The sequence below is a fragment of the Lepisosteus platostomus genome, chromosome 1 (assembly GCF_059453375.1).
Source record: "Lepisosteus platostomus isolate fLepPlt1 chromosome 1, fLepPlt1.hap1, whole genome shotgun sequence".
Taxonomy (NCBI): Eukaryota; Metazoa; Chordata; class Actinopteri; order Semionotiformes; family Lepisosteidae; genus Lepisosteus; species Lepisosteus platostomus.
In genome coordinates this window covers 68,128,565-68,154,062 of record NC_142611.1, presented here as the reverse complement: position 1 = coordinate 68,154,062, position 25,498 = coordinate 68,128,565, and the positions used below count along the sequence as shown (strand labels likewise).

Genomic DNA, 25,498 nt, shown 5'->3' with positions numbered 1-25,498 from the left:
AGGTTTCAACGTCGAGCACCACACAATATAAAAGCCCTTTCCCGAAGAATTTTCCTTCCCCTTTGCTCGGCTCAAGAATTTGAAAGGCCCTGAAACGTAACTCGCTTGAGTGTACCCCAGGTTCACAACGTACTGTTATCAGCGATCAATGCGAACGTTTTACTGGAAGTCATTTGACTCATAGGAGACTAGCAGAATCATGGGTCACGCTGGGTATTCTGGGTAGTGTAGTTTCCCCTTCTCCTTCCCCGAATTACATGCCCTTCTGAAATCTGACAGTCCTTTTCTAACATTCCTTTCGTTACCCGTTCATTGTTACTCTCCTTAATAAAACGATTCACTTCCCGTGGAAAGAGTGGGTTATTGACGGGTTAAAGTCCAGTCAATCACATCAGCGTTAGTTAACGCAATGTCAAGGCATTGAGATAACGCGTTTTGGCGAAAAGCACACTTTGAGTTCATTCTTCGTATTCCATCAGTTTTCTTAAGGAAAACCGGCTTCTTTCCCTCATGCCTTATCTGTCTCCAAAACGAGCTGCAAAAACTATTGGGTGGAAACGCTCTAACTGGTGCTGAAATAATTTCTCGTTTCCTTCCGGTTTCAAACGAAAAGCACAGAACGGGGGGTAATCCAGTAAAACTGAAATACAAAAGGTCTTTTGTCTCTCGTCGAGCACCAAAAACTACAATTCCCGCCTGCCCCAGCTTCGCGTGTGTGTTCACTGTACTCGTGATGTCACAATGGGTATATATGGCCACACTGTAGCATTCCAAACCCTATTGTTACATTGTAACAAACCGGGGCAGCTGGAGGGAGACCGGGGCTGCAGTCCGCCTAGATCTGGAACATATTTTTTGTAACGCACAAGGAAAACCGGATTTGAAGGAGGAATACAGACTTCTCACCGAGAATATATACACGTATAAATAATAACGAAAGAGCTAAAACCGCCCCGGGTCTCTCAGCCAGCTACGAACACAACGGGCGAAGAGGATTGTCCAGTGTATACACGCATATTACAGGAATCGGGAAAATATATTTTTTTCAAGCAATCTCCCCCATTCTCTGCATGAAAATTAAAAAAAAAACAACAGAAAGAACCAAAATAAGTAATAAAAACAGTCCTCCTCTATCCCGACTGTCCCTGGTTGATCGCTTTAAACATTTCGTATTAATGTTATTCTCAACCATACACTACAGAGCTTTTGTATAGGGATCGGAACAATCCGTGCTTTTTTTTACTGAATTTATATTTTTACGCTGCCGTATGTTGCCGTAGTCCACCAGCAGAAGAGGCGGTTATCTGTATATTTCTATTTTTTTTCTTCCTTTCGTTGTACCTCAAGCTAAGCGTCTTTCGGCTGAGCCCTTCGCCCAGGGTGCCGACAGCCCGTCGTCTCCCAGATCAGCCGGAGGAGAAGGGAAAACGAGCAACGCAGCAAAGAATTCTATGTACATAATCTACAATAATAATAATTATAATAATAATAAAGACGAGACCACGCCCTGCAAGACACGAAGAGGATCGGCGTTTCTCACTCGGTAAGAAACGCCGGGCTGGACTGGGGGATCGCTGCGGGGTAAGCTGACATTTTCTGGCAGAGCGGGGCGTACTGTGACGGGCTGTGCTCTCCCAGCCTAACGCGGCACTAAGCTAGGGTGCCGAGACGGGCAGCTCAGCTGCTCCATCCAATTGGATTCCTCTGTGTGCATCTCATCTCAGTCTACCTACCTCTGTGCGGTGCGTGTCGTTTTGTAGTCTTTGTGCATCTCTGCGCCTCTGTTGATCTCCAGTCTGTCCGTGGTCCTGCAAATCTGGCAGAGAAAACCGTGATCCCCCTTTCCTGTGGGGGTGGTAAAGCCTGACTTGAATGGGGTTTTCGTTATGCATTCAAGGGGGAGCGTGCTGGGTTTGCTCCTGAGCTGTGGCCCAGCCTGCAGTGTCTTGATGTACCTGCCGAGACCTGCAGGTGTGTGCCCTGTGTGTGTTTCCCCGTCTCCTCCTGGACCTCTCTGTAGTTGGTCACTGTACTCTCCCATTAGGCTCGAATGCGTCGCAGCGGTACGTCACGCAGTTTGCTTATGACATATTGAGCCACGGGGTGTCATTTCCAGACATGAAGAGCAAGTGTGTGTGTGTGAGAGAGAGAGGCCGCTCACAAGGCAGTGCCGAACAGCGGTGCCGTGTCTGTTGTACAGAGCAGGCGCCCGCGGGTCGGGGTGCTGTGCTTGGTCGGACACCCCGGAGGGTGACTTTCCTGCCCCACGCCCCTCTGCCGGCCGGAAAGCCAGAACCTGGAAGGACCGTCCGTGCCAGTCTGGCAACAGGAAATGCCAAGTCAAGCCAGCTCCCCCCCCCCACACACACACACACTCTGTGTCTGTGTCTGACAGGTATTCCCACTAATCTCTCACTGCACACCTTCCCGATGGAAGGAAGCGGCCCATACGCAAGTGTCTGTGAAAATGGCTTCAGCTCCTCAGATCCATTCAGGTTCATGACGTTCATGAAGGAGATGCCTACTGCATAGAAGGCTGGGCCTATTCAAGGCCTACAGGCGGCACAGAGACAGTAGGAGGGGGATATTGAGTATACAGTGGACTCGGGCTATCTGTTTGTGCTCAGGAGCAGGTGACGCGCTACAGCCTGTTGTCTGCTTGGACATGAGTTCGGTACCCTGTAAAACGGCTCACAACGGCTGTGCGCTGGGAGTCGGGTTCGTGTTCTTACCCCCTTGTGCTGGGATCCGCCCTGTGTGCCGTGTCTAGAATGCCCGCCCTCCTCTCCCACCATTCCCAAGGGGAGTGGACCGCTGGCTCTGCCGTTCCCCGAGGTGCTGTCCGACGCCCAGCGTCTCGTGGCCAGGGTCGTGCCCGCTCGGGTCAGGCGCTGGAGCCTCTCGCCGGAGCATGCCCGCAGAAGACAAGGAAGCGACTGTCTCGCAGAAGCCAGGCAGGCGCATGTTCCTCTGTGACAGGCTCAGGGTCCTCCCTGTGCCACTGTGTCACTGGGCTCTGCGTCGGGGTGGCCCTCAGCCTCAGCAGGGAAAGAGCACAGCAGGGGTCCTGCCAGTGACTCCCTCCAGCGGTTTGGCACATCCTGTCCTCGAGTGAATCTGCCTCAATGAACCAGACGAACCAGCAGCCATATCACCCTGCAGCTCACAGCTCCCAGCTGGCAGCCCACTGGAGCTCAGCAGCTGTGAGCCTGGTCATTACCTGGATGGGAGACCTCCTGGGAAAAACTAAGGTTGCTGCTGGAAGAGGTGTTAGTGGGGCCAGCAGGAAGCGCTCACCCTGTGGTCTGTGTGGGTCCTAATGCCCCAGTATAGTGACGGGGACACTATACTACAAACAGGCGTTTTTTTTCGGATGAGATGTAAAACTGAGGTCCTGACTCTCTGTGGTCATTAAAAATCCCAGGGTGTTTCCCAAAGAGTAGGGGTGTAACCCCGGTGTCCTGGCCAAATTCCCCATTGGCCTTTACCAGTCGTGGCCTCCTAATAATCCCCATCTCTGAACTGGCTTCATCACTCTGTTCTACTCCCCACTGCTAGCTGATGTGTGGGGAGCGTACTGGAGCATCATCCAGGTGGGGCTGCACACTGGTGGTGGTGGAGAGGAGTCCCTTATTAGCTGTAAAGCACTTTGAGTGGAGTGTCCAGAAAAGTGCTATATAAATTTCAGGAATTATTATTATTTTTATTATTCTGAGTGAGCCAGCTTGTGTCTCTTCAGCTGTGCTTCTTCTTGGGGAAACCTGGCTAGCTTCTCCGGTCCTGTAGAGCTGCTGTATGCTGTGGCTCTCTTTCCTGCTGAGACCCGGATGCCTCAGTGGATCAGTGACTCGATTATTTGGTACAAGATAACAGACCTCATGCTCTCCGTGCAACGACCATTTCAGGCTGTCTCCTGCAACGAGCAGGACAGTGGCTCCAGAGGAGCAGTGCTCAAATACCACACTAGGTCCAAATCTCTAGTTTCCCTTTTCTACTGATTTATTCCTGCTTTTACATTATTGTTGGATTCACACAGTTTGTTTAGGTACCAAGCCTTTCATGCCAGGGTGATCGTTCACATTTGTTCATTATTGTATATGGTACCATGTGATATTCTTTCTTTTCCCTGAAAAACCAATAAACAAATTGCACACAAATTCCACACCAGGGCTGTAACTTCCCAGGTGAAGTCTTCATTCAGGCTTCGGTGGGGAATTCCGATATCCAGGTGCTGAATGTTTTCTCCAGCCTCCCACTCCACTTCTTGTCGTCTGTAGGGTTGTGTAGTGGCCGCTTTGGTTAGACTATTGCTGAATAAAAAACTTTGAGATGTGTTTTAACCAGTAACAATGTACGACTATAAACATCAAGGCAGTTGTTCTGACTGGTTTCCATCTTGTAGGATCGCTGCTCCCGTAGCGGAGTGATTACTTTTGGAAAAAGAGGTCAGAGGAGGAAGAAGAGGCCTGTTGAGCCTATAGCTGAAGAAGAGCAGTCAGGACTGGAGTGAATGTGTTCAGCGCTGTAGGAATGTTTCACAGAGCTCATCAAGCAAACAGACCGTTGCTAAACACAGCTAGAAACGGGTCAAGAGTTATAGATTGCGTGCACAGATCAATAATTTGTCTCGATCTCGGTGACCGTTCCCCCTTTAACAGGTCACAATGCGCTGCCTCCGCACCTTGTTGTGCGCTGTGCCCTGCGCCCTGCTCACCCATCTCTCGTCTCGGGACCCCTCCAGCCTGGTCTCCTGATGCTGCTGCCCCAGCCCCTCCACCCCCCTCCTCCCTCATGGTCTCTCACCTCTCCCCTCTCTAAAATAATCATGAATTTTAATTTATATAGCGCCTTTAAAGGTGGCTTTAGGGAATGACTCCACCAACAACAAAAACAAAAAAAAACCCACAAGATAAGCAGGATGAGAATGCACAGTTAGAGGAGACAGTAGATGGTGGTACTGAATAATAAAACAGGAGCAGAGGGGTGAAGAACAGAACCAGTTAGGTAAAGGCTCTTCTAAAGAAGAAGCTTTGGAGTCTGGATGTGAAGGAGTTTAACCTTATCCTTGGGGAGAGAGTTCCAGAGCTTTGGGGCGCAGCAGGAGAAGGTCCTGTCACCCACAGAGTGTAGACGGGCTTGGGGGACAGTTAGGAGAACAGAATTAGAAGAGCGAAGGTTGCGAGGTGGGGAGTAGGGCGATAATAGCTCAGACAGCTACTGAGGTGCCAGGCCACGCCGAGCCTTATAGTTGAATGAAGTTCATGTAGGTACTGTAGCTGCGTCAGCATGCGTAGGCTGCAGAGGAACAAGTAATAGGTTTATTCCATGCTGAAAAAAAGAACAAAGAAAACACAACGTTTTGGCCGTGGAGCCTTCTTCAGGTGTGTTCAGGCCTTCTTGACACCTGAAGAAGGCTCCGCGGATGAAACGTTGTGTTTTCTTTCTTCTTTTTTTCAGCATGGAATAAACCTATTACTTGTTCCCTTATAGTTGAATGTCCTCTAGAAGGCTGCTTACCTTTTCGTTCCACCGAATTCCCTCCTGCACGTTCTGTCGCACGTCCTTGCCCATATTTGGTGTTTCGTGGTTCCTCAGCAATAACCACTGGCCCCCACTTCCTTCCTCCCTCCCTCAGCTGCCAAAAGACCACCTTGCTCAACCCCTGGGCTCCCTGTCCTGCCCCCTTTCCACAAGCCCGTAAAGCTCACACCCCCTTAGCACTGCATAGCAAGGTCTGCTCCTTTCTTGATTCCTGCCTTTAAACTATTGCCGGTGCATCTACATCCCAATCTTAGCGCTGCGACGTCTATTAATATCGGAAGTCTTTGAAGTATTCTTGTAACAGGACCTAAAACACAGCGTTTTAATCTTTACTGGATCTGTTGCACCTCTTTGGTCAAATGCAAAAAATGAAGCAATCTGAAGATCTGCTGCTGTTCAGCCAGTTGAAAATGAAGCGAATACGTGGGGATTCTGGTCAGTGTTAGGCAATCGCACATGGTGTTTAAAATGGGGAAAGTCACCTTATTAGCACCCGAGCTGGGCACGTTTTTTTTTTCTGATCAGCACTGGGGAGGCTCATTCCAGCTCCGGAGTGAAAACAAATTATGTTTCACCTGCAGTCGAGAGCAGAAATCTCAAAGGGCAGGGCCCTGCACTTTCATCATAAAACCTGGAAGGTACAGTACGACCTTCTGAGGTGAGTACTGTTCCCAAGGCTCTCCCTTCGGGGTGCGCTCGTGTGAGACCACCCGGCAACAGCGGGGGTCGTGCTCCCCCGCTGATGGAGTGATGGACTGTCCAGCGTCTTTGTCTGCAGGGCCCCCGGTCATTACTGCAGGATAAGATAAGATCACTTTATTGGCCATATGCAATTTCTTGTATTAGGAATTCGTCTTTTCACAGACCCCAGCTTGCTCTCCACGAGACACACAGACAGGGAGAGAGAAGCTTGGGGTCAGAGCGCAGGGTCAGCCACCGTACAGCACCCCTGGAGCAGTTGGGGTTAAGGGCCTTGCTCAGGGGCCCAATGGAGTGGGATTCCTCTGCCAGCAACGGGATACAAACTGGCAACCTTCCAGACACAGGAACTGGTCCTTAGCCACAGAGCCACCGCTCTGCCATGATTATCTTCATCAGTGGTTTTCCCAGTGCTTGATGGGGCCTGGAAGTGTCTGGGCGAGAGCCATCCGGAGCTGTTGGGAGGCAAAGTCAGGCTGATGGGACAGATTCCCAGGCTTGGCGGCTGGGGGTCAGCAGGGGGCCGAGGGCAGGAGTCACTGGTCACCAGGGCTCATCAGAACACTGGAAACACCAGCTCGCACCCCAACGTTTTGTTTGTGTTGTTGGTGGTAATGGAAGAGCTCAGCTCCTCTGCCTGCCCGGAGTTGCAGAGATGCTTCCTGGCTGACTGATGGCTCTGCATTATGCATGCATTGATTAAACATTCATCCAAGCCCCCATTTGCATATCTCGCCCTCCTTTATAATTACAGCGTTCCATCTGGCTGCCTGGTTAATTAGTCTTTGCAGGTTGGTTTCTGATGGGGCAGTGCCAGTGCCCAGTGCAATGCCACCTTTAAGTGAGCACTGTTTGCCTGGAACTCTTGTTGGGGTGCTGCCTGTATGTGGAGACAGTAAGACCTAGCAGTGAAGGGAAACAGCACAGGGGGACCCTATGTTCTCTGTATCGTTTTGGTGAAAGTTCAAGTTGCCGGTTTAGTTTTTTGTATCGCGTACTGGCCAGTCTGGGAATTGCCAATGGCTTTGCTGCTTTTCAGTTCAGGGCCTATTGGAGAAGCACAGCCGCTCACTCATACTGCTCAAAGCCTCTAGGAAGTTACTGGAGGGTCTTTGTCCAGCTAGGAGCTTGGAAGACAGAGTCCGAGCAGATACAGGCAAATGCACTGTTCTTTACAATGTGCCAGCGGACTTCATGAGCTCTCATATACTGTGCTAGAAAAGAAAACTGAGAGGGAGCTGTCAAAGGAGGGCAGGCAAGGCAGCCTCCTACTTAAGCAGGGAAAACGGCTGCTGTTGGAGTTGCAGAACCAGTGCCACAGCATTGCAGTGCAACATCAAGGTTATCCATCTATCCATTTTCTAACCACTTCCTCCAATGCAGAGCTGTGGGTCTGTGAGTCGGACCCTTTCCTGGCAAGCAGCAAGTGCAAGGCAGGATACTCTCCCGGTGGGACGCCAGTCCATTGCAAGGCAGACAGACACACTGTCATCTAGGGCCAGATTTCCCAGAAGCCAATGAGCCTACCAGCATGTCTTTGGACTGTGGGAGGAAATCGGAGCACCGGGAGGAAACCCATGCAAACACGGGGAGAACATACAGACTCCTCACAGACAGCACCCCAGGTCTGGAATTGGACCCAGCAATGCTCACCACTGTGCCTCCCTCCAGTTTATCCCAGTGACAAAAGTCTATCTGCCCTGGCACTCTCACATGTATTCCAGCTGGTGTGTGGTTCATTTGCCTTCCTGGCTACCGTGTGGCACGTGTCTTTCCCATGGTCATAGTTTGGTCAGCAGCTTAAATCACGAGCGAGGCTGTGGGCTGGATTCCACATCGTGAGCAGACAGGGAAGGGAACGGTCTTTGATTCATTGTTGCACCTTCAGTTCTGCTGTTAATCAGGTCTGATCTTCAAGCTCTTGTGTGGCCCCACCGCCGGAGGCCCTCTGGCATCCCGTATAAACATTAAGGGATCGAGCTAAAAAAGATCTGGGTGCGAGGGGCAGGGAAATGTGACCACTGTCAAATGTGACCGAGTCTTGAAAAGCAGCATACGGCTTTGTGTAGCAGAAGGCATTCATATGACAGACTATGTTAAACTGAATTCATGAGACAAAACTGACCCATCATGATTGTGGTAATGTGGGCTCCACTTTATATGTCTGTTTGTAGAACAGCAGATATGTCTCTCTTACCTGCAAAAAAGCAGGGTCTGCTCACACAGAGCATTCACTAAGAGTCTTTTCCTAATGCACTGTCTGAGCCTTGAACAGTATTACCAGTGTCTCGGCGTTTAAAGGGGAACTTTTAACGCGGAGGCGCCGTCCTTCGGATGAGACGTAAAACCGAGGTCCTGACTCCCTGTGGTCATTAAAAATCCCAGGGCGCTTCTCGAAAAGAGTAGGGGTGTACCCCGGTGTCCTGGCCAAATTTCCCATTGGCCCTTACCAATCATGGCTAATAATCCCCATCTATGAATTGGCTACATTACTCTGCTCTCCTCCCCACTGAGAGCTGGTGTGTGGTGAGTGTTCTGGCGCACTATGGCTGCCGTCGCATCATCCAGGTGGGGCTGCACACTGGTGGTGGTGGAGGGGAGTCCCCATTACCTGTAAAGCGCTTTGAGTGGAGTGTCCAGAAAAGGGCTATATAAGTGTAAGCAATTATTATTATTATTATTAACTGCAGTCCCAATTTCTCAGACCGGTTATTAAATCTTGCTAACAAAATAAATGAATTGTTGATATTTTATGAATTCCAAATTAAGCACACTTTGTGAAAGTGCTGTAGGTTGCCATGCTGCTGCAAACCCCTGGTCTCACCACGGGCAAGAGCGAGAGCTCAGAATTGTGACGGCAAGTGGCCCTTCCTGCTCACTAGTCACTGTAATGACTGAATGTCATGCTGCGTGAGTGAACAAACACAGGTTGTGCAGCAGGTATTTCACTGCAGAAATGTTCCGACGCAATCTGCATACAGAGTGAGCAAGAAAGTATTATCTGTCAGCAAAAAGCATCTTGAAATGTATCTGTTGGATTAAATGTATCCGTTGGATCTGTTGGACGTTTTGATGTAAACTGGAGGTTTAACATATAACTGTGCACATTTTACCTTTATCGCAGTTTGAAATGCACTCAGCAGTGCCGATTCTCTCTAACCCTGAAATCTGAAAATAGCGTTGCAGCTCCTCTTTAAACTTGCTCTTGTTTGCGAACGGGGCTGCTGAGCGCCGGCCCAGAGCCTGGGCTTTTCACGCTGCCTCGGTCGGGGAAGAGTCCCCCGCTCCAAGGCCGGTTATGTAAACTGTGCCTCCGGGTTTCCAAGGAAACGCCTGCAAGCTTCACAATCTTAATAGAAATTTCACGGTAGACGGAGTGCGAGAGATGGTGGGAGAATGAGAATGAAACCGAGTGGGTCACCTTAAGGGGCTGGAGACCTGCAAAAGAGACAGTCTCTCTCTCTCTCACATACACAAGACAAATGAATACGTGTGCTGAGCTCAGACACTCTGATGGCACGAGGCAGTTTACCCTGATAAACACGCAGCTCGCACTTCTTCCGTGGAGGTCATCTCCATTTTCCTGTACATGACCAGGAGGAGGGTGGTGGGGGTCTGGAACAAGCTGCCCAGCCAGGTTGCTAAAGCTGATAACTCAGAACAGTCTCTCATTTGGAAACCTTGTCCCCTGTCCAGCCCGTTCGTTAGATGGCTGTTTCTTATTTTTCTAACGGCTCAAAAAAATCATTTCATTAAGTGATGTCGGGAGGAAAATCTCCGGGCCTCAGGCCTCCACAGTTCCTTCATAGAAACAATGTATAGTCTTTCCCTCCGTGCCAATAATCTCCAGGTGTTCAGTCTCTTGGGTAACAGGTTATTTAAGGTAACCTGTCCTTCAGGATAAGAGTCAGGGGTTCCTGGTCTGTATTGGTGAGCGTAGCATATTACACATTTTATAAGCACTAGATTTTGCAGAGTGTTTCATAAAACCTCCAACACCCTTTGAGGTGAGCCCCTGAAATTCCTTGCTGCCCTGTGTAGTTGTACCTTTGATACCTGAGGAGTGGAGTGTGTGCAGATGGGGAAATATTAATGTAGAATAGAAGTCCCAGCTCTGGTTCTGGGGGAACACTGTTGTCTGGTCCAACTGTGTACAGCTCTGTGCGCTGAACTTGTTGGAAATTGTGTCCTCGAATACCCAGTGAAACAGTCCTGGGTATTTCTTGACACTTGGGACGGATCTAATAAACAAGTAAAAAGCAGTCAGATCAATTAAGCCATCAATTAACACTGGAGGTGTAGAGATCAGCAGGAAAATACAAATCAGAAGGCACTATTCCTCCAGGACCAGGGCTGGGAACTAGTGCTGTAAAGACTCAATTCAGCAATTATGTAGGTAACTATTGAATCACCATCCGCTAAAGACGTGCAACTATTTAATTACAAACAATTCTAATGGCAACTTATTAAATTAAGTAACAGAGATAGCATGGGAAACACAATTCACACCATTCAGGTCTCACATAGCAGACTTCCTTTAAGATGAATACATTTCATATCTGATGAATGACTTACAAGTCTTTTGATGATTTAGGGTGACCTTTTAAACTTACTGAACTGGGGGTGTCTGAGAACAGGGTTGGGGACCCCAGATCTGGATCTCAGGAAGGCTGCAAGCTAGTGATGCAGGGGTTGACTCGCACCCGCAGGCAGGCTCGGGTTAAAAAAAAAATATTTGAGATCGGGGCGGGTGGGTGCGGGTCACAAAAAAGCTAACCAGTGCATCACAAGTGCAAGCAGAGGAGAAAAATTGTTTCAGCGTGACAGAAAGGGGGTGTTGGAATCACTTATAGTTTCCCAGATCCTTCTGTTCGTCAGGCTGGCTGGAACAATCACCCCATGTGTTATATTAGTCACACCTGAGAGCTGTTAACAGCTATGCACAAGGCCGCTTGCTGCTTAATTAAAGAGGCTTAAATCCCTCCATCTCCTGGAAAATGTTTTTCTGCCTTCATCTCCTGCCAGCTTTCTGCCTTTCCTTTAATGCTATTTGTCCAGTTTTTGCGTCACTGTTAACATAGTCTGTCTGGCCAGTGGTCAAGTGTGAGCCACCTCCTAGACAGCCTGGCCAGTTTCTTTTCTTTCTTTTATGAAAGTACATGAATTAACTCCCTTAACTGCCTTTTTTCTCAATTATCTGCAAGTCATGGAGGAACTCCAGTATTAGACACCGTGGGTGTTGAAATCAAATTAATATGTGTATATATTTTCCATTTCAACAGTCCAAAATTAAGGGGAGAGATTTTTTTTTATTTAGACAGGAAGAGGTGGATTTCCGCCACTGGGGAAAATGTTTGGATGTTATATTCTTACGTCTTTTTTTTTTCAGGACAGTTTAATTCAAAATGTGTTAGCCAATATTTCGTGAGTGCTGGGCTCAAAGTTCATTGTGCTTTACACAAATACAGTACAGTACTGTGATCTTCCCTGAGTCCTCCCCCAGAATGAAAATTCCTGATAACTGTGTAGAGTGAGACTGGTTCTACTGGAGTTCCAGTGGAGTGGTCCTGGTTTTTGAAGGGGGTGATGTGTACTGTGTGGCCAGTCTGGTGGCACAGCCAATGGAACCATTTGAAACTTTGCTTTACAATAATCACAAAGTGTCAGATCCTTCTTGTTGCTAATGCTGTGTCTAATATCAGAATTAATTCACATGCCCCACTTTTTTAATGGAGTAATTGTCTACTTATGGGTGCTGTGTGTGTCTGTGTGCCCACAGGTGTCAGGGTCTGATGGCGGCTGTTATCAAGCCCGTGTGTATCTGCGTGCTACCAGTTTGTCCTGGGAGTGTCATGCAAGCACACATCCATGTATATGAGTGTGTGTGAATGTGTCATCTGATACAACCCACCAAAAACAGTGACACAGCAATGCATAGAGCATTTGAAATATGGTAATTATGCATTTTAGAGAACTTTGGAGTGTACTAGTCAGTGATTTCAGTGGTGTAATATTTAAGGTGAATTACTAGGAGTAATTTTATAGTATAATACATTATGCTAGTGCCCTGTGATGGATTGGCGTATCATCCATGTTGTATCCTGCCTTGCACCCATTGCTTGCTGGGATAGGCTCTGGCTCCCCCAGGACCCTGAATTGGAAGAAGCTGATAGTAAATGAATGGATGGATATTATTCTGTGTGATGTCCTGCCCATTGGAAACTGTTTATTGACCTTCAGTTGCAGCTGGTTGGTGTCGTTATCAAGCTTATGTCTGTGTGTGTGCACAGGTCTCAGGGTCTGATGGAGGTTGTTGTCAAGCTTGTGTGTGCGTGCAGGTATCAGAGTCTGATGGAGGTTGTTATCGAGCGTGTCTGTGACTGTGTGTGCAGATGTATCAGGGTCTGATGGAGGCTGTTGTCAAGCCTGTGTGTGTCTGTGTGTGCGCAGGTATCAGGGTCTGATGTAGGCTGTTGTCAAGCCTGTGTGTTTCTGTGTGCACAGGTGTCAGGGTCTGATGGAGGCTGTTGTAAGCCTGTGTGTGTCTGTGTGTGTGTGTCTGTGTGTGCGCAGGTGTTGGGGTCTGATGGAGGCTGTTGTCAAGCCTGTGTGTGTCTGTGTGCACAGGTATCAGGGTCTGATGGAGGCTGTTGTCAAGCCTGTGTGTGTCTGTGTGTGCGCAGGTATCAGGGTCTGATGTAGGCTGTTGTCAAGCCTGTGTGTTTCTGTGTACACAGGTGTCAGGGTCTGATGGAGGCTGTTGTAAGCCTGTGTGTGTCTGTGTGTGTGTGTCTGTGTGTGCGCAGGTGTTGGGGTCTGATGGAGGCTGTTGTCAAGCCTGTGTGTGTCTGTGTGCACAGGTATCAGGGTCTGATGGAGGCTGTTGTCAAGCCTGTGTGTGTCTGTGTGTGCGCAGGTATCAGGGTCTGATGGAGGCAGTTGTCAAGCCTGTGTGTTTGTGTGCACAGGTGTCAGGGTCTGATGGAGGCTGTTGTCAAGCCTGTGTGTGTCTGTGTGTGTGTGTCTGTGTGTACGCAGGTGTCGGGGTCTGATGGAGGCTGTGTCGGGGCTCGGACTGAAGCGGCGGTTCGAGGAGGTGGACAGCGGCTCGCCCTACTCCACCCCGAAGGACTCGGACGATGAGATCTCGAGCAGCGACAGCGCCGACAGCTGCGACAGCCTCAACCCTCCCTCCAGTTCCACTCTGACGCGTGAGTCGTGCCTGACCTCCAGCACCACCCCACCTCCCATATTCCTTCGTTCGCCCTGACACCCTCAGCCTGGGAAACTGAAACTGAAACCTCTGCAGTTTCTAGCCCCAGCTGAGCCAGGAATGATTTAACTGGATCAATCCATTAATTAATTAACATGCTTTCCAGATCACCGGTCATTGATCTACTGTATAAATGAAGCTCTGTGTGATCAGAGCTCCCCATGCTGCCCAAGGTGAAGTGACAGATTGATAGCACGGGGCCTTTCAGGAGAGAAACTGAAGCCAGGCTGTTGAATATGTTTTAGTGCTTTTTTTTTACAGTCAGTCTTGGATCAGTGATCTTCTTCGACTCTGGCCTGATACGAAAATACATTTTTCAAACAAGGAAAGGAAAATCTGCTTGTTTGCATGGTCTGGGGATTGTCCGGGGAAAGATCCCAGGAAATCAGCTTCAACAGAATGCCTGGGGAGCTTGCTCCAGACACCTGCCACCCTTTGTGCAATGGAAAATGCTTCCTCTTCTCAATCGACACATGCAGTTAATTTCCTCTCTATACCTCTAGAAAGGTTAATTACCTTACTTACTATCTAGATACATTATCTAGGGCCTTTGTTTAATCTTATCTTAAGGAATAGAGGCACAAAAAAGGATGGAGTAGTCACATCTTCTGTACGTGTGTCACTAAATTACAGAGATGATCCAGTTAAATGATGTTCCTGTCTTATTTCAGCGCTCGCCGCTGTGAAATAGTCACGTCTGTAACTTTGAACTCTTTGAGACAAGGCTGCGGTTTGACATCCAGAACGGTAGTTGCAATGAGACAATTGCAGTGTCCTTACCCGAGTCCCAGTTTCTGTATGTTTTTGGATTCCCTGTAATGCCTGGGAAGTGTTTGGGGTTCAAGAGAGGCTCTCATGAATGGCTGCGTCTCGAGACCTGATTATCCAGCAGCGCCGCTGTGATGAGAGGCACAGCGGTCATGCCCAGACCTGCACTGGCCTGACTCGGCCGTGGGATGGAAACGATGCTCTTCAGTATCGGTTTTCTAAACCGACATTCAACTGCAGAGGCAAAAAATGCTAAGGTTGCATGCCTGTGAACAAAATACTGCCACGGGAAGTCAAAAAACAAAGAAACTACAATATAAGTAATGATTCTTTTTTGTGGGGGGCGCCTGGGAGTGGTAGAGGTAGTGTTTGGCATTTTGTAACCCCAAACTAACCCGTGTCTCTCACCCCCCCCACACAGCCACATCAATCCTCCGCCGGCAGAAGGCCTCTGGACGCAAGAGCGTGCGCTTCGACGCCGTGACGGTGTACTACTTCTCCCGGCGACAGGGCTTCACCAGCGTGCCCAGCCAGGGGGGCAGCTCGCTGGGCATGGCGCGCCACCACAGCGCCATCCGCCGCTACACGCTGGGGGAGTTCGCCCACGAGCAGGAGACCAGCCACCGCCAGGCCCTGCGGCAGCACCTGCGCCAGGAGAAGCTCAACGCCCGCAAGCTGAAGGTCAGCGGGGGCCCCTGGCCCCTCCCTGTGACCCCTCTAGTCTTGACACGCAGCTCCCTGCCCAGCCCCACACTCAGCTGTCGCCTCTTCCCATTCGTTTTCCTTTGGCTTTCTGACACTCGTAACAGTCCGCTTCTTTATAACGCTTTTCAGACCACATTGTCCCAAGTGTGGTCTTTGATCTTCAGCTTCAGTCACTGAACAGGGGAGCTACTGTAGGCCTCTGGCTGGTCAGTTAGCTGAAGGTCATCTGGATTTAAGAAAGAGCTTTATTGTATCGTCCTTTCACCTGAAGAAGGCACAACAGCCGAAAGATTGCATTTCTTTTTTCTGTTGCTCAGCATGGATTAACCCTGACTTGTTCCTCAAGCCGTACTGCAGCCAGGGCACTGTGATCTCTATCTGCCTCCTCTCTGCCCTTCAGCTATTTTGGATCTCAGATGGGATGCTTGCAGTCCCATCAAATTCCACTGTTTGTGCCCGTGGTTTCATCTTGTAACCAGCTGCTGAAGCCCAATTCAACTTTTTCTTCTATCCAGTTAGTTTTTTATCCTGCATGTTCAAAGTCTAAAAGAAAGCGAGGCTGTAGAGGAGAAAGCTGGGTAAGTAAAAGGTAATAAAAAATCCCCAGCCGAACTGAGCACCATGCCCTCCCTTTCTGTCCCCCTCCCAGCTGACGCGCAACGGCACGGTGGAGTGCGCGGAAGCCGAGTCGCTGACCCTGGATGACGTGTCGGACGAGGACATCGACGTGGACGGCGTGGAGGTGGACGACTACTTCTTCCTGCAGCCGCTGCCCACCAAGCGCCGCCGCGCCCTGCTGCGGGCCTCGGGCATCGCCCGCATCGACGCTGAGGAGAAGACGGAGCTGCGCGCCATCCGGCTCTCCCGCGAGGAGTGCGGCTGCGACTGCCGCTTCTACTGCGACCCCCAGAACTGCGGCTGCAGCCAGGCAGGCATCAAGTGCCAGGTAATGGGGGCACCCACTGAGAGCAAGGGGCTCCTCACCGATGGGTGCTGTTTCGCCTCGGCGACGTGTCTTGGAGACGCCCTGATTGTCTCACTGGCTGCCTCCGTGTGCTGTGTCCCGTTTCTCTGTGTGGGTACCCGCCTACGCTTTCATCTAGTTTTTCTCCGTCTCAGTTTTAGTGACTCGGCCACTAATCTGAATTCGGGACCCTTGCGCCTCTCAATAAAATCCCAGCAATAAAATCATATGTTTGGATAACATAATTAACTAATAATTGCGCATTATGTGATAAATGTTGGATGCAATAACATGCAATAATTTGTGCATTGCCTGCCAAAGTCCACAGAGAGGCTCACACGGCCCTCCACAGCCCTGTTAGGGGGTGAAACACTGCTTATGAGTTTATAATAACTGCAGGGATTGAAAAGGGCAGCCAGTTTCCTGCTCCCTCAGCAGCTGACTGAGTGGGCAGAGTCTCAGTTCAGGCTCGCAGGAACAGGCCTGAGGTACCGCAAGGGGATGGTATGAGGTCTCCAGCTCACTTCGCCCGGCCTGGCAGAGCTGCGGCACCACCCTGGTTCCCAGTGGTCAAACCCCTGACCGATGTCTGGAAATTGGGGATAAGTGGGAGGCGGGATGGGGGTGCTGGTTGCTGGGAGAACTTGATTGGCCTTGTCCTCAGGATTTATTTTCTAGCATGTCAATACAACACAATAACAATGATAGGGCTGGAAGCAAGACTTTCTTTGCTGACCTTTAGGGTGTGTTTATTTTTTTATACTTTATTGTGGTTCTGTCAATATTCCTTCACATACTTAAAAAAAGAAAAACAGAAACACAAAATACAAAAAGAGAGGGACGTATACAAAATCGAAATTAGTGTTAAATTACTTTTATACAATTTCTAATTGTCTACTGCATCTTTTGTTACTATCACACTACCAAGAGAGATCACACAGGTAACAGTAGAGAGTCTCTGCATATCCTTCCAATTTTGACCGTCTTTTTACAAATACAATGTTGTGACATCTGATTCTTTGGTGATATTTCATTCATAGAGACCTACCGCATTTTAACACTCGGTCTGTCCGGCCTTTCCCAGTTCCTGGTGATTTGTTTCGTGGCTGTAGTTTAGGGGGTTCCTGGGTTTCTGGGAGCTGTGGAGAAAGAGAGAGGAGTTTATTTGCCATATCTACGTGTGCACTGGGATTCTCACTCTCGCTGTTTTCTCGAGACGTGCACAGTCCAATAGACAACACCACCCATCGTGCGCAGAGCATTACAAAACAGTCAATAATGAGAGCCGCAGCCGGCCATCACACACTACACAGTTCAACAACATCCAACAGGCAGTGCAGGACAATAAACACACGGGACACGTGACACATGGTACAGGGACAAGCCGCGGCCTCAGCGCATCAGTGACGTGTCCCTGTCTTTCCTCGGGACAGGTGGACCGGATGTCCTTCCCGTGCGGTTGCTCGCGGGACGGCTGCGGGAACGTGGCGGGGCGTATCGAGTTCAACCCCTTGCGGGTGCGCACCCACTACCTGCACACCATCATGAAGCTGGACCTGGAGAAGAAGAGGCAGGTGGGGGCCCACGAGGGCACGGGATTGGGCACCGCCCCCGGCCACCCAGCCCCGACGGAGCCCTCCCTCCCCGCGCCCCTCGACCCGGACGCCAGGCCGGCGGCGCAGCCTGGGGCCGAGGAGGGCGACGCGGACTACCAGGCCCAGAGGGACAGCCTGGCCCTGGAGAACGAGACCGCCGTGCTCCACCTGCAGAGCGCCGAGGAGCAGGAGCGCCGCCGGGAGCAGGAGGAAGGGCAGGGGGCGCTGGTCACGGACCCCGACGGCGGTGCCCTGGGCCTGTGCCTGCTCCCCGAGCCCCTGATGCCGGCCCAGGCCGGGATGGGGGAGGTGGCCGACGGGACCGAGCCTGTGATCATCCAAGGGGAGTTCCCCCCCGGCACCTCGGTTCTGTGCTTCACGGAGAACCTGGTGGATCCGCATCACCAGGCGTTCCTCAAGGACTCCCCCGTGGTGTACTACCAGATAGACCATGTGGAGCCGGAGTCTCTGGGCCTCCCCGCCGGGGAGGAAGAGGTGGAGACGACGACGGGGTACAAGGAGTGTCGCACCACCGACGGGGACGGAACTGGGGGGGCCGCCGAGCTGGCGGCAGCCCGCGGGCAGGATTCGGACGAGACCGCCGCGGTGATCCCGGGGCTGCCCGTCCCCGAAAACCGCCCTGCCAACACCAGCGGGCACCTCGAAGGATCCCCGCGGAGCCCCGAGGGGTCCCCCTCGGAAGGTCCCCACCTTGCCTTTGAAGGAGAGAGCGCCCCACTTGAGTCGGACGCTTAGTTTCTCACTTTTTGCGGATATTTTGCACAATAGCCTACAACAAAGCTTGTTGCCTATACTTAATGGAATAATAATAGTAATATAATGAATTTGAGTGGATTTTATCTGGAGATAGACGCATATTTAAAAAAAAAATAAGAGGGAGAGGAGAAGTTCTACTTTGTGTTACATTTCCATAGACCAAGCAAATTCCAGGTTTTTGTGGTTCTGCGTTTCATTCCGGCATTGGAGAACGGATGCTGGAAGTGGCAATCTCTGCTCATTAGCGGAGTTATTGAAGTGGTCTGCATAAGGTGAATCTGAATGGGATTCTTTCTCTCTCATTGTGGCAGTGGAACTACAGCAGGGGTTTGCGCTGATAAAGCAATGAACTTTTCTTTCCCCCTGTTTCTTTTCCATTTCGCGTCTGCCTGGCTCCCAGGGAGGCCTGCGATGACCAAGACCTAGCCACTGAGTGTGGGATCCATCCCTTTTCTTTCCCAAAATTACGACCGGTAAAAAGCGGTACCTCACCACCTGAAACGCATTCACTCGCTCACACACGCATCTCCTTCTTCCTGCTTTGTCACCTTAAAATCGAGAAAGATGGAAATCAGAAAGGAGGTCGGGTGTTTCCCCGGGAGTTGTTTTTTTCTGTTCTGCTTTGCCGGTTGGAGCGTCTTTGGCCGTGATTGGATGTGCTTGAGAAAGCAAACTAGATAGTGTAGGTGAGCCTTTTTCAAGTCTGCCGGCAAGCTGTCTGACTGGTCTTCCTGATTGCACTGTCTCCCTGGGGGCAGAGAGGGGGGTGATGAAACTCCCTTTCGCTGCTGTTTTTGCTGGTTGACTGCCTGTCCCTTCCCCCCCAGGAGACCTGGAAATACAGAGACCTGCCCAATATAAACAGGGAGAGAGAGCCAGTTCGTCAGAAGGCAGTGCCTTGTGCGGCCTCCGCGCCTGTCGTCGGCAGAGAGGCTGAGTGTGCGTTGCTAGGTTTCTGATATTCCATGCTGGCTCGGGAATCCACTCATTCCGCCGGCCTGTTCTTATTTTAGCGTTTCTTCCTCCCAATACCTACTCACGATGAAGCCCCAAGCAAACTTTCATCCCTACTCCTCTCAAGAGCCATTGCTTTAGAGTGGTTTTTCAATCCGTTTTGTTTTTGCTCCAGAACTACATATCTTTCCTTTATTTAGTATTTTTTTCAAGAAGCACGAGGGCAGCAAGGTTGTCACCATTGCTGTCTCCCAGCGCTGGGGCCCTGGATTCAACTCCAAGGGTGCTCTCTGTGTGCAGTTTGTATGTTCTTCCCGTGTTTGCGTGGGTTACCTCTGGGTACTCCAGTTTCCTCCCGAAGTCCAAAGACATGCTGGTAGGCTCATTGGCTTCTTGAGTGTGTGTGTGCGTATGTCCGCCCTGTGATGGACTGGCGTCCTGTCCAGGGTGTACCCTGCCTTGCGCCCATTGCTTGCTGGGATAGGCTCTGGCTCCCCCACAAGCTTGACTTGGAAGAAGTGTAAGTAAATGGATGGATGAAGGACCTATGATCCTGGTACGTAAATAAATCAGGGGTCTTGTTCTTCTATTTTACATCACTAGATGGAGCCCCGGCTTCTTTGAAGTGCACATTGGAGGAAGTACAAACCTCCCAGGCCATTTGCTTCAACGCAACAGCTTTTTGACCAAGCCGTTGAAATTAGCACGAAATAATTAAAACTGGCTTGCCAATAAACATGTGATTAGAAGACAGTTCATTTTAACAGTATCAAGTACCACTTCGACAGGATAGTTCATTTCGACAGTAGAAGACAGTATCACTTCCAGAAAGCTTTTTTTGAGCACAGCGGCTTCGCGTTTGTGCAGCATGTGACCGGTTTAGAGCAGTTGTGTCTGACTTAGGGGGATGACTCATGCCCGTTCAGTTGTAATTTCAGAAGAAAAAAAACAGATTCTCAAACAAGCCACTGTCTAGATCTTTCTTGTTCTAGATCAATGGATGGAGTTTCTGACGTTACAAAGACTGCAGGACTGACTTCTCCAGGAGGTCTTCTGTCAGCTAGTGGAGAATAGTAAAGATGTTACACACTAAGCTATAACATTCATAGGAAACCTCTCCTTGACACTGAAAACATTTCCCATTGAAAATTAGATGCATTACACGTTTCATCTTCAATACTTGTACTTCATTCTCTGATGGTATGGGTAGGTTAAGCAAGTTCTTTTTGGGATAATGAGTCTCTTTGGAGCAAACAGGAAGTTAATGTCACATGGTTAATGTCCCCAGTTTGCAGCACAGCAAAACGGCTGTTACCATACTTGAACGAGCCATGACTTAAAATCCCTAGTTTCCAGTTTAACTATGGCAGAGCACACTACTCTGGAATAATGATGCTACTTATGACATACGTTAATGGCCACTGGGAGGCATGCCCAGTTTTGAATTTCAAGACCAGCATTATATTCAGAATAATGTACCTATCAAAAGGTCTTGTGTAGCTTTGTTGTGTTGACAGCTTTTAAAAACTCTTACTGTGAAGCGCGTTATTCATTGTGAAGTCTGTAGGTGTAGAAGTTTGGAGAACTGTGGCATTGCCTGTGACGAACTACAGGTTCGGTAATTCAGCACTAATCTAAAATAGAGCCATAGGCAGGAGGGGATCTTCTAAAATTTCCCCTCACTGCCTTACAGACGGTTCCTCACTAAGAAAGCACTTTTAAACAGCAGAATGGGTTGTTTTACAACCTTTTATTTGTGACTATAGAGGTTACAAGTTTATACTCTTTTTTTTTTCTTTGTGACTCAAATGTACCATATCGCGGGGTCTAGACTAACAGTTGAACGTTTATTCCATGAGACGAGAGAAACGACGTTTCGGCTAAGAAAACGCCTAAGAAGGCTCCCCAGCCGAAAGGTTGTCTCTTTTCTTTTCCTTTCAGCATGGAATAAACCTTTACTTGTTCCTTTGCAGCCTATGCATGCAGAAGCAGCTCCCTGCTCTAGACTAACAGTTATTGCTTGTGTGATGTGAGGCAAAACTGCCTTTGTGAGGTTACAGCTAGGGGGAGCTGTTGTCCATTTCACACCTTGATTTTGCATGGCGCTAGACCAGTGCTGTGGGCACACTGTTTCAAACTATTCAGGGTAGCTCAGCATCCTTAAAGGAGCCACTCATTAGCTCAAGCCTTGACCTCTGGGTTCTGTTCTTAAACGTCAAAGCATTTTTTTTGTCCTCTTGGGGTTTCTTTTGTGAAGAAAACCCGAATCCACAATTATTGCTGATATAGATCAGAATATCTCTGTACTTCTGTATTTTCAAAACTTCTCATTCCCATTGCTTGTTCCTAATTTTGCAAAAGCCGGTTTTATCTCTGTGGGACAGGAAGGGGTTTAACAAACCAGAGTCTGCCTCTGTGACGGTGTTCAACACTTGGACTCTCTAAAGTCCTAAACCAGCAAATTCAGCTTGTGCAGAGTATCCGTGCAATTTATTCCTTTTGGGTTTCCCGGAGATGGGGAAAAAAAAAAGTCTTAGAAAACAACACTTAGTGTTGATGCCGTACCAGACAAATGTGAAAAAAGAGGCTGCCTTAAGGGAGAGGAAGGAGTTAAACACAGCTGTTTCTCTGGGCGGCGGAGACAGGACAAACATGTGCAAGACTGGTTCAAATTTCCATCTGCTTGTTCCCCCGAGTGTGCAGCTCTCGGACTCTGAGATACTCCTGCGCACTCCTGGGAAGTTGGTAGGCATTGATCACACAGCTGAAAATCCTGATAGAGCTAAAATATATATATATAAATCTATATGACAATGTTGACTATATTTGCTTTAAGTATTGTATGATTTTTAATACTGTATCAATAATTTATGGGAAAAAACATGAACTGCATTGTGTTCTCTAGTGTGTATGTTATGGCAGTGACACCTGTTTGGGCTGACAGACTTCATTGTTGTTCGAAAAGGTGCTGTGTCTGAGTTTACACCCCATGTTGTTTTGTTTTTTTTCAATCTTATTTATGAGCAAAGGAAAAACGCGGCTCACTTTATAGATCAGCGCATGCGGGGAGGAGAATCGAGGGGAAAGTGTGCTGAAATGAAAAGGTCAGAAGCTGTTATAAATCCTGACTCCCAGTGGATTCATATGAAGGACACTGAGCTGCCGCGTGTGACCACATTGCAGCCCTGCTCTGCCTTGTGCCAGCCTTCAGGAAATGCGAAGGAGCCAGTTCTGCCTGGACTTGAGCTGTTCCTCCTGTGCCATTGTCCACATCACAAACGTTCCGCCTCCTCAACTGCACTGTCCTCTCAACATATGAAAGAGAAGATTCAATTGGCAATGAAAGAGAAGATTGAATTGGCATCTGATTATGCAGACTACAGCTGCATATCGGTTTGTCAAGGCGAGTTCTGAAGTGCCCCAACCCTGTGAACTGGCTTTACAGCTGCCAAGCAAAAATCCCATTGCTCTGTTTGCTCCTTATTTTCAATTTGCACCCCTACAGGGTGTCCCACTCAGCCTCGTAATGCCTGGAGTTTCATGTACGAATCCTTGTGAATCCTAACTTGCAGGAAGAGTGCAGAGAGATGGGACTGGTGCAGGTATTGTAGTGACACCTGATGATGTGTGCAGGTGGCATCCTGCTGGTACCGCCTGGCTCTGCAGCAAGGGATCTCTCTTGTGAAAGGATGGTGAGTGGGAGGCAGCCTGTTTGTTTGTTTTTGGAGATGCAATGAGATTGCCCATGCATTGACCATGAATGTCTTTTTTTTTTGCACGAAATCCGCCAGGGCTGCTGGTGCAGTGATTGGAACTGGGTAAAGGCAATACGTTTTTCATTTAATGAAGAACAAATGCTGCTTTGCTGCTTCACAGCCTCTCTTTTACATCCTTTTCTCCTTGCCAGATCCTGGGGGAGTATGGCCCAGCTCTGCTTTTCAATGTAGTACAATCACCTTGTTTTTTTTAGATCTATTTTAATTTGTGCACCGAAACTGACTTGCTGTCTGAGCAAGTGCCCCGGGTTCGAATCTGCTCGGGTGCGGTGAGTGGTCTCCAGAGTGAGAGCGAGAGAGAGCAGGGGGTGGTTGTGTCAAGAGCAGCGACAGAACTCCTCGCTCCCCAGGGTTCTGCTGTAATCGGACCCTTCCAGACCTGAGAATAAGGGGGGATTCGTGTATCGAAACTACTGGGAGTTTTTCATTCAAACTCTGCATTGCACGCCTTCCTAAGCATCAGGCTGTGTGGAACATTTTGTCAGTTGTCTTAGTGTTTCACTGAGAAGTTTATACGTGCTGCCTTTTTCTGCCAGCTTTAGGAATACCCTTTTTTTTACCTTGGGTGCAGGACAGAGGAAATTGCTTGTTGCTGCTTTGGGACCTGTAGTCTGAGCCTTCAGCTGGCTGATTGGTGACTGAACTGGGGGTCTCTGAGCTGATTTCTGGTGGTGGCTTGGAATGAGATGAACGCCAGGGTCCGAAGAGCTGGGCTGCAGGCTCCATGATAGAGGTCTTAGGGCCCTTTATTGCCTGTTTGTCTTAAAAAATGCCAAATTTCTGAACATGATTACCAAGAATGAGAATTATTGGAGTCTTACATAATCCTGATCCCTTCCCAGATACTGAGCAAGCACTGGGTCGGCGACCGTAGCAAGTCGGCTTGTTCAGATGTCGTTGGGGTCGGAGAGCTGTAGCCAAACCCAAGATGATTTGTAGTTGACTGCTCTCCAGTTGCTTTCTTCCATGATTGTTTTCACCAGGCCAGCGCTGTTGGCCCCAATGCTCTGGGCCAGCGCAGTGCACAAGCCCAAAGCAGGTCAGCAGGTAGAATGGCTGGCCTGGTGCTTGGTGAGTCTGATGGTTCCTCTTGGGTCTTCTGCAAGGATCTGTTGGCTTCAGTGTTCTGCATCATCTGTCTGCTTGCAGGATCCGATCACCAGACGAGATTCAGAACGCCTGTGCAGAGTTCTTGTGTTTGTACGCAGCATTCTTGATATTTCATGTGCAAACCTAATGCAGCACCACCCTACTGGTCACTTTTGGGCCTATATTTGCCACAAATAACATCTCTGGGCCAAAGACTTGGTAACAATTGTTTGTCCCATCTTAACCGCTGAATGTAGCTTAGTCCTCCTTTGCTATGGAAATCCATGTGCAGAGCAGCACAGCAGAATGGAGCTCTGTGGAGTCCTGTTTTACATATTCCCAGATGTGATTGTCTTGGCATGGTGTATTTCCTAGAAGGCTGGCATTCCTGAACTGAAGCTCAGAGATCAGGGCTGTGATGAGGTCACCTGGGATGACAGCCCAGTTCTTATGTAAACTGTGAGAATGTCTTTTACTTCACTGGCACCTGTTGAGAAGAAATGAAAAACTGAAAAAAAAAACATTTTTTATATTAAAAAATGCAAAGCAAAAAAAAAAGACACGATGATTACTTGTCTCATTATTTCACATTTCGTCTATTCATGCTTCGATACGGTACTACAAATGCTTGTAGATAAATGCCGGCTTCTGAAATTTATTGTGCCATTTTGTGCAGAAGCAAAGCGTGCGTGTGTGTTTATTTCAGACTTCAAAAAGAGGCACACTATATGTAATATTAGTTAATGCATCAGAAAATCGTATCCACAACATACCAGGGAGACTGGTGTCTAACAAACTTTAGAAGATGTATAACTATCAGAAACCTGTGTGGTGGAGACCTTGTGACAGGGTTCGAGATGTACTAGTCCTGTAAGGAATGATGTCTTCTGGGTTTCTGTCCAACTTGAGTAGTCAATTAAACAGTTCACCAACTTATTTTCTAAAGGACACTTGCAGATGATTACTGAAAAAATGCACTTCAATAAGAGTGCCAATACCTATAAAACACCTTAATTACTGCATATAAGTATTAACTATTATGGTTTTAATTAAATAGTTAGACGACTAATTAGACAAGTAAAAGTCTGGAATATGATAAAGAACGGTAAATGCTACTATACAGTAGATAAATAAGAACTAATGAATAAGTGCTGGTGAAGGTTATTATTGTTGTTTGTCTCATTACACAAGCAGGCTTGATTAGTTCTGGTAATAATTCTTACAGGTAATTAATACATCGCTTAGGAGATGGATCTAGATTATGTCAAACATCAGGTTAGGGCAATACAGTGAATTTCAATTTTCTGGTCAGATATTATGTGTAAAATTCACACATGTGGACACATTAGCCTTTGAA

General features: G+C 48.7%; 1 protein-coding gene across 1 annotated transcript; it reads left to right on the top strand.

Annotated features, from left to right (window-relative positions):
• Positions 1-753: 753 nt before the first annotated feature.
• Positions 754-24,699, top strand: csrnp2 (cysteine-serine-rich nuclear protein 2). The gene is made up of 5 exons (XM_088634170.1): positions 754-1,543; positions 13,279-13,451; positions 14,703-14,962; positions 15,636-15,932; positions 17,384-24,699. Exons 1-5 carry the CDS (start codon positions 1,452-1,454, stop codon positions 18,299-18,301), a joined length of 1,740 nt encoding a protein of 579 aa, XP_088490296.1. The 5' UTR covers positions 754-1,451; the 3' UTR covers positions 18,302-24,699.
• Positions 24,700-25,498: the final 799 nt, after the last annotated feature.